Raw genomic sequence first — 16,359 nt, forward strand, 5'->3', positions numbered from 1 at the left:
AGCGGTAACAAACCCGACTAGCATCCCTGAGGATGTGGGTTCCATCCCTGGCCTCGCTCAGCGGGTTAAGGATCTGGCGTTGCCACGAGCTGTGGTGTAGATTGCAGGCGCGGCTGGGATCTGGCGTGGCTGTGGCTGTGGCTGTGGCTGTGGTGTAGGCCAGCAGCTACAGTTCTGATTAGACCCCTGGCCTGGGAACCTCCCTATGCCATAGGCAACTTCCAGGTGCAGCCCTAAAACGCAAAACAAAACAAAACAAAACAAAAATACCATCGTGTGCTAGACACTGGGAATACAATGAAACTCCTCTTTTGGGGTTTAGATGTTGGAAGTTGTACCAGACAATTACAAAGGACCCAAATTAAAGAGACTATTAAAAGGGCCATGAAGGAAGTAAACTGGGCGCTCGTTACAGCATTTCCAGAAAATTATTTCACATGCTGACTTAACACCTGAAGTGCCTTCATGTGTGCACACGCAGTAGACCTCTGAAAAGCGGCACTGTGATGTCTTCCGAGGTTAATGGCTGGCTTGAGACTAGTGGATGGGGACGTTTTCCCAGGCGGCTGGGAGGGGCAAGGGGTTGGGGAGAGGGCTGGGCGGGAGGCAACTGTTGCCTTTGCAAGGGGGAGGGTCCCGGTGACGCTGGGAAAAAGGCTCCCTGGGGAGGCAGAGACAGGGTCCCCACCTGAACCCAATAAAGGGGGCGGGACTTGAGGGGCGTGGCTAGTCAGTGTGACGTGCGGCGGGGGAGGGGCGCGCCGTTGCTAAAGGTGCGCGTGCGCTTCATTCCACTGCCACAATGGTTCAGCTCCCGCTCAGGGAACGTCCCGTCATGTCGCGCCTTTACCTTTGGTCCCCACTGCTCCTCCTTTCGTGGCCACCGTTGTGGCTTCTGGTCCAGGTAGCTCAGGCGTCGGACTGGGCCCTGGACCATGTCCCCCTGACCTCCGACCCCCCAGGGCTGACCTCTGAACGCTCACTGGACTCGCCCCATGTGCTTGCACCCTCGGCAGAGCCGGGGGGCTTGGCTTACTCGACGGCCTCCTCTCCAGCCCAGATATTCGCCCCGCCCAGTCAGGAGGTAACGGAGACTTTCGTTCCAGACCCGGACTTGGATTCAGTTGGTGAGTTGCCTGCAAGGCCAGATCACTTTTCTGTTGACCAGCAGCATCTGAATGACAGGCTAAGGCAGCATCAGAATTTCCCAGAGGTGCCTCTAGTGCTAGGTTGGGATCAGAGTCAGGGCTTAGTTCTGCCTGTACTCCAAAGGAAGGTTGAGAGGGTAGGTCCAGATCAGGCTGAAGATCACCAATTATTTGCAATACTTGTTCCACCTCTAGGTAGCAAGAGTTCAAAACCAAGCAAATTTGTTGTTTCACCCCCAAACTAGAAGAAAGATCTGTTTCAGCACCGACAGCTTGCCAAACTTAGTGTTGGCACTAGGGGTCAGTCTGAAGAAACTCAGCAACTGGAACAGTGGCAGGATAATCATTTTGATCCCAGTGTGAGTGTCTTTTATCCTAATCTACCTACAGATTTTGTAGAGGATCCAGATCCACCTACTGAGCCCCCTGAGGAGGTGGAATCCTCACTCCAGGAAGAGGCCCCTGCTCAGCATCCACAGCCCACAGAAGAGGTAGAATCACCTCCACTTGAGCAGGAGGCTCTGTTTCAGCCTCCAGAGGCCCCTGAGGAAATGGAAACTTCAAGCCTTCAGGAGGCCCTCCTAGCTCAAGCTTCGGAGATACTTAAGGAGGCTGGAGGGCAGCCATCAGCACGTCATAGGGTAAATGAAGCTCAGCAGTCAGGCAGGCACAGTGTCACTGTGACACCTCTGGATCTGGCCCTTACCATAACTCCAGAGGTCACTAAAAAGGTTGAACCTTCTCCAGTCCAGCAGCATGCCTTATTGCAGGCCCCAGAGAGCCCTGAGGAGTCTGAAACTCCTCCAGTCCTGGAGGAGGCCCCACCTCAGCCTCCAGAGCGCCCCGAAGAGGTTGACTTTGCACTCCAGCAGGAGACCCAAGCTCAGCCTCCAGAGCGCCCTGAGGAGGTGGAACCTTCCCCAGTCCAGCTAGGGTCCCCAGCTCACGCCCCAGGGTTCCCTACCCAGGATGTACTTCAGAGGCCAGAGAGCAATGAGCTAGAAGCTCTGCGTCATCAGCCGCATCCCCTTCATTTGCACTTGCCCAATGGGACACCTCAGCCTCTGGATTTGGGACTTACCATCACTCCAGGGCCCACTAAGGAAGCTGAGTCAACTACAGCCCAGCAGGAGGCCCTGCCTCAGCCTGTTGAGCACCCTGAGGAGACGGAATCTTCTCCAGCCCAGCAGGAGACCTCAGAGAAGCCTCCAGAGCCTCCTGGGGAGGTTGAGCCTTTGAGTGAGCAGGAGCCACCAGCTCAGCCTTCTGAGCCTCCTGGGGAAGATGAACCGTTTCCAACCCAGCAGGAGACCCCAGTGCAGCTCTCAGAGTCTTTGGAAGAAGCTGAAACTTCTCCAACCCAGGAAGGGACCCCAGCTCTGTCTGCAGAAGAGGTAGAACCTTCTGCAACCCTGCAGGAGCAACCAGCTCAGCCTCCAGAGCCACCTTCTGGGGAGGCGGAGCCTTTGCCAGCTCAACAGGAACAGCCAGCTCAACCTCCAGAGCATCATGAAGTGACAGTTTCACCTCCAAGTCACCATCATGCTCAGCAGTCAAACGTAGCCAATGTCACTGTCAAGCCTGTGGATGTGGGGCTTACCATAAGCACAGAACCCAGGCCAGAGGTGGGACCTGGGTCTCCAAATCCGCACAAGCCTTCAACTCAGCCGTCGGTGTCCCACACCAGCGTGGGATTTTCTACAACCCAGCATGAGGCCCCCACGCTGCCTCCACAGCCACCTGAGGAAGTTGAACCTTTGCCAGTTCAACAGGAGGCTCCAGATCCATCTCCAGAAGCTGCTGCCGTTCATGAGGAGGCCCCGGGTCAGCATCCAGAGGCTCCTGGTGAGGTTGAATCTTCCCCAGCTCAGCATCCAGAGCTCTCTAACGAGTATGTCGCTATCGCTCCAGAGCATCACGTGACAGCAGTTTCTCCGCTAGGTCAGGATCAAGCTCAGCTTCCGCAGCGGCCCAGCAGTGTCACTGTTACACCTGTGGATCTTGTGCTCACCTTAAGTCCAGCATCCAGTAATGAGGTTGAAGCTTTTCCACTGCCACCAGAAACCTCAGTGCAGTCTGCGGTGTCCCCTGAGCAGTCGCAACTGTTGTCAGGCCAGCAGGAGTTTTCAGGTCAGCATTCAGCCCCAGCTCGGCCTGAAGAGGTTCCTGAGGAAACCGAACCTGCTCCCAGCCATCAGGAGCACCCAACTCAGCCTCCAGAGGCCTCTGCAGAGGTCGAAGCTCAGCCTTCAGTAAATGAAGAGGCGACATTCTCACCTCCAGGTCCCGGTGAAGCGCAACGTCCAGGGTTGTCTAGTGCCACAGGGAAACCTTTGGATCTGGCGCTTGTCTTAACTCTAGAGCCCACTAAGGAGGTGGAAACCTCTCCAGTGCAGCAGGAGGGCCCTGCTCAGACTCTAGATCCCCCTGGGGGAATGGAGCTTTCTTTAGTCCAGGAGGAGGCCCCAGCTCAGTCTCCCGTTCCCCTTGGGGCCCCAGCTGCATCTCCGCAGCCCCCGAAGGAGGGAGAACCTTCTGCCACACAGCAGGAGCTTCAGGCTCAGCCGCCAGAGCCTCCCGAGAAGGTGGAACCATTTTTAGCCTCTCAAGGGCCCCTTCCCGAACTTCTGCAGTCCCCTGGGCATACAGAGGCTTCCTCGATCCAGCAGGAGCTTTTGGAACCCCTCAAAGAGACGGACCCGTCTCCAGCCCAGCAGGGGGCCCCGCCTCAGCCTCCAGAGCCACCTAAGGAGGTGGAGGCACAAAGTCCAGTGCATCCTGCGATGACGGTTCCGACGCTTGGACAGGACCAGGCTCCGCCGAGTGTCGCAGTTAAACCTCCAGAACCTGCTATGGAGGCTGACCATCCCACAGCCCTGCAGCAGACGACAGCTCCTCCAGCATACCTCGAGGCGACACTTCCACATCCAGAGCAGCTTCAGGCTCAGCGTCCATCCCTGACTGAAGTCACAGTTCAACCTTCAGACCTGGAACTGACCATAAGTGCAGAACCCGCTAAGGGGGATGAACCTTCTGCAGCCACGCAGGAGACCCCAGCTCAGACTCTGGAGCCACCTAAAGAGGTTGTGGTCCAGCCTCCATTGTATCAGTCTGCGACGAATGCAGCTCCAGGTCAGGACCAAGCTCCATATCCAACATTGCCCAACCCCCCGGTTCAGCCTTTGGACGTGGTGCTTACTGTGACTCCAGAACCTACCACGGAGGTTGAACATCCTACAACTCCCCCTCCAAACCCCACTGAGGGGACGCTTCCACGTCCAGAGCAGGTTCAGCATCAGCATCCAACCTTGACTGAAGTCACGGTTCAGCCTCTGGACCTGGGACTTAGCATAACGACGGAACCCACGAAGGAGGAGGAACCTTCTCCAGCCACGCAGGAGACCCTAACCCAGCCTCCCGTAAGTCAGAGCCAAACAGTTCTAACACCACATCAGGGTCAGGCTGAGCTTCCAACGTCACCCAGTGTCACAGGTAAGCCTGTGAACCAGGAGCCTAGCACAACTGCAGAACCCACCACAGAGGCTGAACATTCTACAGGCCTGCAGCAGACTACAGCTCCCCCTATAGAACACCCTGAGGCGACACGTCCACATGCAGACCTGACTCAAGTCACAGTTCAACCTGTGGAACTGACTGAAACTACAGGATCCGGTGTGGAGGCTGAACCTTCTCCAACCGAGCAAGAGACCCCACCTCAGCCTCCAGAGCCATTGCATCAGGAGGTGACAGTTCCAGCTCCAAGTGAGGATCAAGGTCGGGAGCCTACCACCACTCAACGCCCTACTGCAGAGGCTGAACCTTCTACAGTCCTGCAAGAGACGACATCTCCCGCTCCAGAATACCCTGCGGTGACACTTCCTTACCCAGGCCTGACTCAAGTCACAGCTCCACCTGTTAGCATAACTTCTCAACCAGGGTCAACTGAGACAATCCTTCCTTCTGCGCAGTCTTCGGTGGTGCACTCCGCCCAATACCCCCCAGAAAAGGAGCAGTCAGAACAGAATGTCGTCACAGAGCACGTCGACATATGTGAGCTATGTACCTGCAGAAATGAGACGCTGTCATGCACTGGACTCAGCCCAAATCAGAGGCTCCACAGTGTGCCTGTTCTAGGGCCCAAGAGCCACAACCACACCTTCACCGTCTTGTAAGAACGTTTTTTTTTCCTTTTGGGGGGGCGGGGGCCACCAGTGGCATATGGAGGCTCCCAGGCTAGGGGTGGAATCGGAGCTGGAGCTCCCGGCCTACACCACAGCCACAGCAACGCCAGATCTGAGCTGCGTCTGCGACCTACACCACAGCTCATGGCAACACCGGGTCCTTAACCCACTGAGCGAGGCCAGGGACGGAACCTGCGTCCTCATGGATGCTAGTCAGCTTCGTTTCCTCTGAGCCACGACGGAATTCCAAGAATTGCCTTTCCTCATTTGTTCTCTGCATCCCGCCTGGCATGGCAGCCTCTCTTCCAGGTCTTTCTCATCTCCCCAGCCCATGTTGACTGACTTTCTGTTTTCACTTTTTGTTTGTCAGCGATTCCCTATCTTCATTCTTTTCACTGTTGTTCCCTCTTCTCCAGTCTGTTCCATATGATTGCCCTTATTCTTTCTCCTTCTCCATTTTTTACCCCATTAGTTCGTTAACATCTCCTCTTCTCCTGCCTTTGCTCCATCCTCTTCACAGTAACGTGTCCCTTTCCCCATGTCATGGGTGAGAACACAACAAAGGGCTTAAGAGTGGGGATTCTGGAACCAGACTTTGTGGGTTTGAACCCAGGTCAGTCATTTATTAGCTTTTTGACTTACTTTCCGCATCTGCAAAATGGGAATTATGATAGTCACCATCTCACAGAATCCAGACGTGTTGGGCAGTTTAGATGAGTAAAGACAGGTGAAGCTTTCATGTCAGTGCCTAGCATATATTTGATTGTTAGCTATTTTTTTCCTGTGGCTGCACCCACAGCATGTGAAAGTTCCCTGGCTAGGGGTCGATTCAGAGCTCCAGCTGTCAGCCTACAGCACAGCCACAGCGATGCAGGATGTGAGCCATGTCTGAGTCCTATAGTGCAGCTCACGGCAACCCCGGATCCTTAACCCACTCATCCTCATGGATACCAGTCGGGTTCGTTAACCGCTGAGCCACGAAGGGAACTCCCAGTTGTTAGCTATTATGATTATTCAGTCCCTCTGTTATATCTAGAACGCATCTTTGTCACCTGGCTTTCTCTATATGGTACCCATTTTGTGCCAAATCAGGGCTAAATACTGTGAGAGCCACGGAAGTATGGCGTTATCTCCAGAACAGGACAATGATATGTGGGAAGAAGAGGACTATGCCTTTAAAAGGGCGGCGATATATAATGAGGTGTTAGAAGAGCTATAGAAAGGTACTGTAACGCATCCAGCACCGTTCCTCACTGCAGCGGTCAGGGAAAGCTGCATGGATAAGCTGAAACTTTAGCTGGGACTTAAAGATTAGCTGTGAGTTGTTAGAGAAAAAGTAGGGGGTACAGTTCAGGCCTCAGTGTGGCTGTAGCGGCGATCAGGATTTCATCGATCCGTCTGGCTGCCAAGATTGGGTCAGGCAACAGCGAAAGATGTGATTATGGAAAACCCTTGACTGTCGGCCCCGCAGGTTTGGAAGTTAACGCCCTTAAGATATGGGTGCCATGGAAAGTTTCTAAGCAAGAGGCACAGATGATGGAAACAAGGGGATTATTTTCAGTTCCATATGCAGAGTGATCTAGAGGGGAAAAGGTGAATTCAGGGAGACCAAAGTGAATGCTGCAGTGAAATCTAGGAGTAAAGTGAGCAGTTGGAGTGGGTGTGATGGGAGTAGAAAGGAACTGCTGAGAGCACCACGAAGGAAGAACTGCCAAGATTTAGCGGTTGACTGGAGCTGGGGCGGGGAGTCCAGGAAAGGGAAAATCTCGTATGTTGATGCGAGGGATGGTGTAACCGGTGGAAACACAGCAGTCTGGAAGGAGAACCCGTTGGAGGGAGGCGAGCGGAGTTTTGGGCCTCGGGTACTGGTGAGCATAAAGCAGTCAGGAGGCTTCTGTTTGAGTGGAACTGTCCCCTAGGCAGATGGGCCTACAGGTATCTGTTTGGACTTATCCCACCCCATGCATAAGAAAACTCCCGTTACTCTTTGGATGTATGTCTTACCTTCCAGTCTCTTTCCTTTTTGTTTTTCCCCAGTGAGCTCATGACTTTCCTCCTTGTTCAGTGTGCTTTTTCCTGTGCAATATGTCTGAGAGAGATTTCCGTACTGGTCCCTCTAATTTCTGACTGCCTTTACCCTTCTACTACCTGGAGAGATTCAGAGGCCACTGAGCCAAAGCGTGGGTGTTGCCTGACTTAGGATTTCTTTGTTTTGCTGGTACGGATACATTTTTGCTGTTTTGTTCTCATTGATTTGTAGAAGGAGTCATTTCAGTTTTTATTTATTTATTTATTTATTTTGCTTCTTAGGGCCACACCTGTGGCACATGGAAGTTCCCAGGCCTGGGGTCGAATCAGGGCTATAGTCGCCGTTCTGCGCCACAGCCAAAGCAATGCCAGATCCAAGCTGTGTCAGTGACCTACGTGGCACACGCCAGATCCTTAACGGACTGAGCGAGGCCAGGGATCCAACCTGCAACCTCGTGGATACTAGTCGGATTTGTTTCTGCTGAGCCATGACAGGAACTCCCAGGAGGAGTCATTTGAGGTGACTGGGGGGAAGAAAAACTTACATTCAGAGTAATTGGCATTATCTATCCAAGGAATCGGACAGATAGGAAGTCAGGTTCCGAGGTAATGCCTCATTGTTGGTGCCAGTGGCCTCGCATTGCGTCTTTACTAACGGTGCCCACTTGGAAGCTGCAAAGCTGCGGAAATTAGAAAGCTGGTCCTTTCTGCATTTGAATAGTCCCCACAAGGTGACCATGATTCTCTTACTTATCCTCTTTATTCTTTTGCTGCCTATTAAAGTTATGAACTGTGTTTCTTCACAGAGATTTCCAAGGAAACGCTATTTCTTACATTGATGGAAATACATGGAAGGCATTCCAGTGGGTTGAGACACTGTGAGTATATTCTCTCCAAATATGAATATAACATCTTCCATTGTAAGGTCCTTCTTGGTCCAGAGTTTTGAGGTCGGAAGCTGTGAGAAAAGTATTTCCCTCTCCATATTTCAAAGCAATCTATTGACTGAAATTCTATGTGTGTGTGTGTGTGTCTGTCTGTCTTTCTTTCTTTCCCTTCCTTCCTTCCTTCCTTCCTTCCTTCCTTCCTTCCCTTCTTCCCTCCTTCCTTCCTTCCTTCTTTGTTTCTTTCTTCCTTAGGGTCCTACCCACAGCTTATGGAAGTTCCCAGGCTAGGGGTTGAATTGGAGCTGTAGCCGCAGGCCTACGCCACAGCCACAGCAGCATGAGATCTGAGCTGTACCTGCGACTTACACTGCACCTCACAGTTACACTGGATCCTCAACCCACTGAGCAGGGCCAGGGCCTGAACCCGCATCCTCACAGACACTATGGTGGGTTCGTAACCTGCTGAGCCACAATGGGTACTCTAATTTTTTTTAATTGACAGGTTTCCTAAACATTATATGTAGTTTTTATTGTCCATGATGGTATCTGACTTGGAGATTTTATTTCTCAAACTTGTAAGAAAAATGAAAGTCATTTGGCACAAGAGATAGATAACGTTAGTTTCCTCTGGGGAGTGGAGCGTGCTGGTAGCCTGAGGGTCAGGGGTCAGAGCAAGATTCTAAGATTTATTTGGTTTATCTGACATGAACCAGGGAAAAGGAAAAATCAGGAAACAGACCTCACTTAGGAGGAGGTTTGCATTGTTGGGAAGTAACAGTAGTAGTGGGAGTTGCATGTATGGGCCTGTTGACGGTGCCAGACAGGGTCCTAAGCACATCATGTGGATCCAGTTCATGTACTCGTCACAACAGCCCAGTGGGGGAAGGTATCATTATCCCCATGAAGAAGCTGAGTCTTGGCGAAATGAAGCATGTTGGCTCAGGTCTCTCTCTTCATGAAGTGGGGGAGCCAACGTTTGAACCAAGGCCTTTGGAACCCTGAGCTCCTATGTCGAACCACTGGGCTGTATTACAGCCACCGTTTACTTCATAGCCCCTGTGTTTTGGGTTCCTTACCTGCACCGGTACATGCAACTGCTGCCATGTTCATTAGGATGTGTGTAAAAAAAAAAAGATCTGCAACAAATGTGTGATATGAAATGGTCTGTGATTTCTCCTGGGGACCAAATTCACCATGTTGCTGTCCACTGTGGTTTGTTGCCTACATTCACAGTGGAAGGAAATGCTCATTTTCATTAGAAATTTGTGAAAGTTGGGATGTAATTTGATTTCCCATCCAAGTGCGGCCCTCTGAATTCAGTCTACTCTATTCACAGACCTCTGCCATAGAAGGATCGCCCACAAATGGAAATTGCTTGCATACCTTTGCATGTATTCAAGAAAGTTCAGTTTCCTAGGGAAAAGGACCATTGCTCTTATGACATTCTCAAGGGATTCTTGTCTCAAAAGATTGAGATTTTATACATAAGTGTAGAATTTCAAGGGTGTAAAAAGTTAAAATATATAGAAAAACAAAGGGATGCTGGTGGTCTTCTTTCTTGACGGGAATGGTGTTACACGAGGGGATTTGCTTTGTAATTATTAAACTGAACAGTTAGGTATATTTGGGGCACATTTTCGTTTTTGTTTGTTTGTCTTGTCTTTTGAGGGCCACACCTGTGGCGCAGGGAGGTTTCCAGGCTAGGGGTCCAATCGGAGCCGTGGCCGCCAGCCTGCACCACAGCCACGGCAACACAGGGTCCGAGCCGCATCTGCAATATACACCACAGCTCATGGCAATGCCAGATCCTTAATCGACTGAGCAAGGCCAGGGATCGAACCTGCGTGGTCATGGATGCTAGTCGGGTTTGCTAGCTGCTGAGACATGATGGGAACTCCCACATTTTAGCTTTTTAAAAAAATTTAACGTGGGCAAAAAATCAAAGGACTTCATATGCAGCCCTAACCCTCCTGTAGTTCTGTATGGGGCTTCGCAGTATGGTTTGGGAAAAGAGAAGAGAAGGGCAGCTCTGTATATTAATTTTGTATCCTGCGACTTTGCCGAGTTCATTGATGAGCTCTTTAACAGTTTTCTGGTAGTCTTTAGGATTCTCTAGGTATAGTATCGTGTCATCTGCGCATAGTGATAGTTTTACTTCTTCCTTTCCAGTTTGGATTCCTTTTATCTCTTTTACTTCTCTGATTGCTGTGGCTGGGACTTCCAAAACGATGTTGAATAGTAGTGGCGAGAGCGGACATCCTTGTCTTGTTCCTGATCTCAGTGGGAATTCTTTCAGCTTTTCACCACTGAGAATGATGATGTTAGCTCTGGGTTTGTCGTATATGGCCTTTATTATGTTGAGGTAGGTTCCCTCTATGCCCACTTTCTGAAGGTTGTTTTGTTTTGTTTCTCTCAGAAATGGGTGTTGTGTTTTGTCACAGGCTTTTTCTGCGTCTATTGAGAGGGTCATACGGTTTTTATTCTTCAGTTTGTTAATGTGGTGTATCACACTGATTGATTTGTGGATATTGAAGAACCCTTGCATCCCTGGGATAAATCCCACTTGATCATGAGGTACAATCCTTTTGAATGTATTGCTGGATTCGGTTTGCTGGTATCTTGTTGAGGATTTTTGCATCTGTGTTCCTCAATGAAATTGTCCTGTGGTTTTCTTTTTTTGTGTGGTATCTTTGGTTTTGGTATCAGGGTGATGGTGGCCTCATAGAATGAGTTTGGGAGTGTCCCTTCCCCTTCCATCTTTTAGAATAGTTTCGGAAGGATAGGTGTTAGCTCTTCTCTAAGTGTTTGATGGAATTTGCCTGTGAAGCCGCCTGGTTCTGGACTTTTGTTTGTTGGAGAAGTGTTTTTAATCACAGTTTCCATTTCAGGACTTGTGATGGGTCCGTTCATCTTTTCTGTTTCATCTGGTTTAGTCTTGGAAGATTGTGCTTTTCTAAGAATGTGTCCATTTCTTCTAGGTTTTCCGTTTTATCGGCGTATAGTTGCGTATAGTAGTCTCCTATGATCCTTTGTATTTCTGTGATGTGCGTTGTTACTTCTCCTTTTTCATTTCTAATTTTATTGCTTTGAGTCCTCTCTCTTTTTTTCTTGATAAGTCTGGCTAAGGGTTTATCGATTTTGTTGATCTTTTCAAAGAACCAGCTTTTCGTTTGATTGATCTTTTCTGTGGTTTTCTTTGTTTCTATTTCATTGATTTCTGCTCTGGTCTTTAGATTTCTGTCCTTGTACTAACTTTAGGTCTTGTCTGTTCTCTCTCGAGCTGCTTTAGGTATAAAGTTAGCTTGTTTATTTGAGCTTTTTTCTTGGTTCCCGAGGTAGGCTTGTATTGCTATAAACTTTCCTCTCAGAATGGCTTTTGCTGCACCCCATGGGTTTTGGAGTGTCGTATCTTTGTTGTCATTTGCTGCTAGGTATTTTTAAATTTCCTCTTTGATTTCTTCAGTGATCCATTGGTAGTTTAGTGGCGTGTTGTTTAGTCTCCACGTGTTTGTGGTTTTTGCAGTTTTTTTCTTGTTGTTGATTTCCAGCCATAGAGCGTTGTGGTGGGAAAAGACGCTTGACGTGATTTCAGTTTTCTTAAAGTTACCGAGGCTTGATTTGTAGCCCAGGATGTGATCAGTCTTAGAGAATGTTCCATGTGCACTTGAGAAGAATGTGTATTCTGTTGCTTTTGGGTGGCATGTCCTATTAAGTCCATCTGGTCTAAGGCTTCATTCGGGGCCTGTGTTTCCGTATTGATTTTCTGTCTGGATGATCTGTCCATTGCTGTAAGTGGGGTGTTAAAGTCCCCCACTGTGATTGTGTTATTGTCGGTTTGTCCTTTTAAGGTTGTTAGCAGTTGCCTTACATATTGTGGGGATCCTATGTCGGGTGCGTAGATATTTAGAATTGTTATGTGTCTTCTTCTTGGATTGATCCTTTGATGATTAGGTAGTGACCTTCCTTGTCTCTTAAAATAGTCTTCATTTTAAGGTCTATTTTGTCCAATATGAGTAGTGCTACTCCGGCTTCTTTTGATTCCCATTTGCATGGGATATTTTCTTCCATCCTCTCGCTTTTGATTTGTATGTGTCCCTGGGAGTGAAGAGGGTCTCTTGAAGACAGCATATATGTGGGTCTTGTTTTTGTATCCATTCAGCCAGTCTGTGTCTTTTGGCTGGGGTGTTTAGTCCATTATTAACATTTAAGGTAATTATTGGTATGTGTGTTCTTATTGCCATTGTATTAGTTGCTTTGGATTTGTTTTTGTTGCTCTTTTTTCTTCCCTTCTTCTCTTGTTCTCTCCTCTTGCGGTTTGATGACGATCTTTGGTGTTGTATTTGGGTTGATTTTTCTTATTGTTTGTGTATCAATTGTAGATTTTTGATTTGCAGCTGCTGTGAAGTTTTGATAGGAGAGTCTAAACATGTACGAAATTGTTTTAAGTTGTTGGTCTCTTAATTGCAAGTGCATCTCCAGTGTCCTGCTTCCATAACGCACCCTCCTCTTCTCACCATTTCTGACTTTGGTGGCATAATTGTGTGTGGATGATTTCGTATCTTTACTGTATATTATACCTTTACTGGTGAGCCTTGTCATTTGTGGTATTTTTGTTTCTGGTTGCGGCCTTTTCTTTCCTGCCTAGAGAAGTTCCTTTAGTATTTGTTGTAAGGCTGGTTTAGTGTTGCTGAATTCTCTTAGCTTTTGCTTCTCTGTGAAGCTTTTGATTTCTCCTTCAAATCTGAATGAGAGCCTGTCTGGGTAAAGTAGTCTCAGTTGGAGGTTTTTTCCTTTCATCACGTTAAGTATATCGTGCCACTCCCTGCTGGCCTGCAGAGTTTCTGCTGAGAAATCTGCCGATAGCCTTATCGGGGTTCCCTTGTATGTTATTTGTTTCTTTTCCCTAGCTGCTTTCAGTCTTTTCTCTTTGTCTTTAATTTTGGTCAGTTTGATTAATATGCATCTCGGGGTGTTCCTCCTTGGGTTTATTTTATATGGTACTCGTGGTGCTTCCTGGATTTGAGTGAGTGGTTCCTCTCCCATGTTAGGGAAGTTTTCGGCTGTTATCTCTTTGAATATTCTTTCTGTCCCTTTCTCTCTCTCTTTTCCTTCTGGCACCCCTATGATACAGCGTTTAACGTTGTCCCAGAGTTCTCTGAGACTCTCTTCATTTGTTTCCCGTCTTTTCTCTGTTCTGCATCAGCGATTTCCACTAATCTGTCCTCCACCTGGCTTATTCATTCTTCTGCCTCCTGTATTCTGCTGTTGGCTGCTTCTACATGAATTTTTTATTTCAGTTAATTGTATTTTGCATCTCTTCTTGCTTAAGTTTTATATCTTGTAATTCTTTGCTCAGTGTTTCCTGTACATTGTCCATCTTCGCCTCCAGTGTATTTCCAATGTCTTGCATCATCTTCAGCATCAGCAGTTTAAAGTCTTTTTCCTGGAGGCTGAGAATCTCCTGATCACTTGGCTGTTTTTCTGGTTTTTTCTTTGTTTTCTTTCTCCCTTCTCTGAGTATAGTTGGCTGTCTTTTCCTTTTTATAGGTTTTTGGTGTGGTGACCTTTTTACAGATGGTAGAGTTGTAGCCTCTCTCACTTCTGGTGTCTGCCCCCCTTGTGTGTGAAGTTGGTCTGGGGGCTTGCTGTAGGCTTCCTGATGGGAAGGAGTGGTGCCTGCCCACTGGTAGGTGGAGCTGATTCCTATCCCTCTGGTGGGTGGGGCTTTGTCTCTGGGTGAGATTAGAGGCAGAGGCTGTGTGCCTGGGGGGTCTTTAGGCAGCCTGTTTACCAATGATGGCTGGGGTTGTGATCCCACCTGGATTGTAGTTTGGCTTGGGGCTTCTCAGTGCTGATGGGCGGGTCCAGATTTTTCCCAAATGGCCACCTCCAGAGGAACACCTGCTGATGAATATTCCCAAGAGCTTTGCTTCCAATGTCCTTCCCCCACAACAAGCCACATTCATGCCCTGTTTTTCCAGGAGATCCTCCAAGACCTGCAGTCAGGTCTGACCCAGAGTCCTCTGGAGCTTTTGCTCTTCCCTGGGACCCAGCGCAGGCGGAAGTCTGTGTGCGCCTTTTAAGAATGGGGTCTCCATTTCCCCCAGGCCCGTGGAGCTCTTGCACACCAGCCCCACTGGCCTTCAGTGCCAGATGCTTGGGGAGCTCTTTCTCCAATGCCAGATCCCCAGGCATGGGGACTTGACGTGGGGCTCAGAACTCTCACTCGTGTGGGTGAGTCTCTGTGAACCAGTTCCTTTCCAGTCTGTGAGGCGTCCCACCCAGGAGGTATGGGGTTGCTTCTATGGCATAATCGCCCCTCCTACCTCCTGATGTGGCCTCCTCTTTGTCTTCTGGAGTGGGATATCTTTTTTTTTTTTTTTTTTTTTTTTTTTTTTTTTTTTTTTTTTTTTTTTTTGGTCTTTTGTCTTTTTTTTGTTGTTGTTGTTGTTGCTATTTCTTGGGCCGCTCCCGCGGCATATGGAGGTTCCAGGCTAGGGGTTGAATCGGAGCTATAGCCACCGGCCTACGCCAGAGCCACAGCAACTCGGGATCCGAGCCGCGTCTGCAACCTACACCACAGCTCACGGCAACGCCGGATCGTTAACCCACTGAGCAAGGGCAGGGACCGAACCCGCAACCTCATGGTTCCTAGTCGGATTCGTTAACCACTGCGCCACGACGGGAACTCCGCGGAGTGGGATATCTTTTGGAACGTTTCCAGTCCATTTGGTTGAAGATTGCTCAGCATTTGGTTGTAATTTTGTTGTTTTTAGGAGAGAAGTTGAGCTCCAGTCCTTCTATTCCACCATCTTAATCCCATCTCCTCTGGGTTTCCCACTGTCAATCCTTTGGGTTCTGCAGTTCCTGCCGGTCAGGCAAAAGTTGCTGTCTTTTTGAGGCTCCTGCTAGCTCTGCAGCATGGCGGAGACGTTTCCCCAGGACTCTCAGCTCTGCCTCGGGAGCAAGAGGTCCCGGCAGGTGCTCTTCCTTATCCCACACTCGCCCCAGAACTCCAAGGCCTACACTCAGCCCCTGAGCAGCCTTCGGGGTCACCCGACACCCCTGCCAGCTGAACCAGGAGTCGGAGGCAGAGGCGGCAGGCCCCAGCAAGGAGCACAACCAGCTCTGCAAGGTTGATGCCAACCAGAGCTGAACTCTAACAGAGACTTTGTGATCTAAAGAGTAGACGTTAACTATGTGATTTGGTGGGAAGAGTGGATGGGTTGTGGTGTGTGTGTGAGAGAGAGAGATAGATAATGGGGGGGAGGGGAGAGGGGGAGAGAGAGAGCAGGGGAGGGAGAGAAGGACACAAAGGAGGGCATGAGAAGAAAGGCTGAAATGAAAACAAGAGCAGGGAGTTCCCTGGTGGCCTAGCAGTTATGGATCTGACGTTATCACTGCAGTGGTTCTGATTACAGCTGTGGTGCAGGTTTGATCCCTGGCCTGAGAACTTCCACATGCTGTGGGCACAGTCAAAAAATTTTTTGGGAGTTCCCGTAATGGCGCAGTGGTTAACGAATCCGACTAGGAACCATGAGGTTGCGGGTTCGGTCCCTGCCCTTGCTCAGTGGGTTAACGATCCGGCGTTGCCGTGAGCTGTGGTGTAGGTTGCAGACTCGGCTCGGATCCCGCGTTGCTGTGGCTCTGGCGTAGGCTGGTGGCTACAGCTCCGATTCAACCCCTAGCCTGGGAACCTCCATATGCCGCGGGAGCGGCCCAAGAAATAGCAACAACAACAACAACAACAACAAAAAGACAAAAGACAAAAAGACAAAAAAAAAATTTTTGAAAATAAATTATATTAAAACAGAGCAGAGATCACCATCCCTAAGTTAAATAAGAATTGGGTTGTGAGGGAACATGATGGAGGATAATGTGAGAAAAAGAATACATGTGTGTATGACTGGTTCACTTTGCTGTAGAGTAGAAATTGACAGGCCACTGTAAATCCATTATAATAGAAAAAATAAAAATCATTTTAAAACAATGGGGGTGGGAGTTCCTGCTGTGGCACCGTGGGTTAAGAGTCCTACTGCAGTGGCTCATGTGTCTGAGAGGTGAGGGTTTAATCCCCGGCCAGGCACAGTGGGTTAAAGGATCCAATATTTGGCG

At 49.2% G+C, this 16,359-nt stretch overlaps 1 protein-coding gene across 21 annotated transcripts in view; it reads left to right on the plus strand.

The window, feature by feature from the left end:
* Positions 1-16,359, plus strand: part of LOC100626147 (leucine-rich repeat-containing protein 37A2) — a 49,709-nt gene that overhangs the window by 8,147 nt on the left and 25,203 nt on the right. For 7 of the 21 annotated variants that reach the window (XM_084984178.1, XM_084984195.1, XM_084984181.1 and 4 more), the window contains 3 exons: positions 963-1,127; positions 1,539-5,316; positions 8,164-8,235. In XM_084984178.1, the coding sequence (XP_084840304.1) occupies positions 963-1,127; positions 1,539-5,316; positions 8,164-8,235 (4,015 nt within the window). Of the gene's footprint in view, positions 1-796; positions 1,128-1,538; positions 5,317-8,163; positions 8,236-16,359 lie in introns of those variants that run through there. The other 14 variants (XM_084984176.1, XM_084984179.1, XM_084984177.1 and 11 more) reach the window with 5 other exon arrangements.

The sequence above is a fragment of the Sus scrofa genome, chromosome 12, assembly GCF_054392235.1.
Source record: "Sus scrofa isolate SSC_HxYL_T2T_F1_AM1 chromosome 12, Sscrofa_HxYL_maternal_Yorkshire_Landrace_v2.0, whole genome shotgun sequence".
In the NCBI taxonomy this organism is placed as follows: Eukaryota; Metazoa; Chordata; class Mammalia; order Artiodactyla; family Suidae; genus Sus; species Sus scrofa.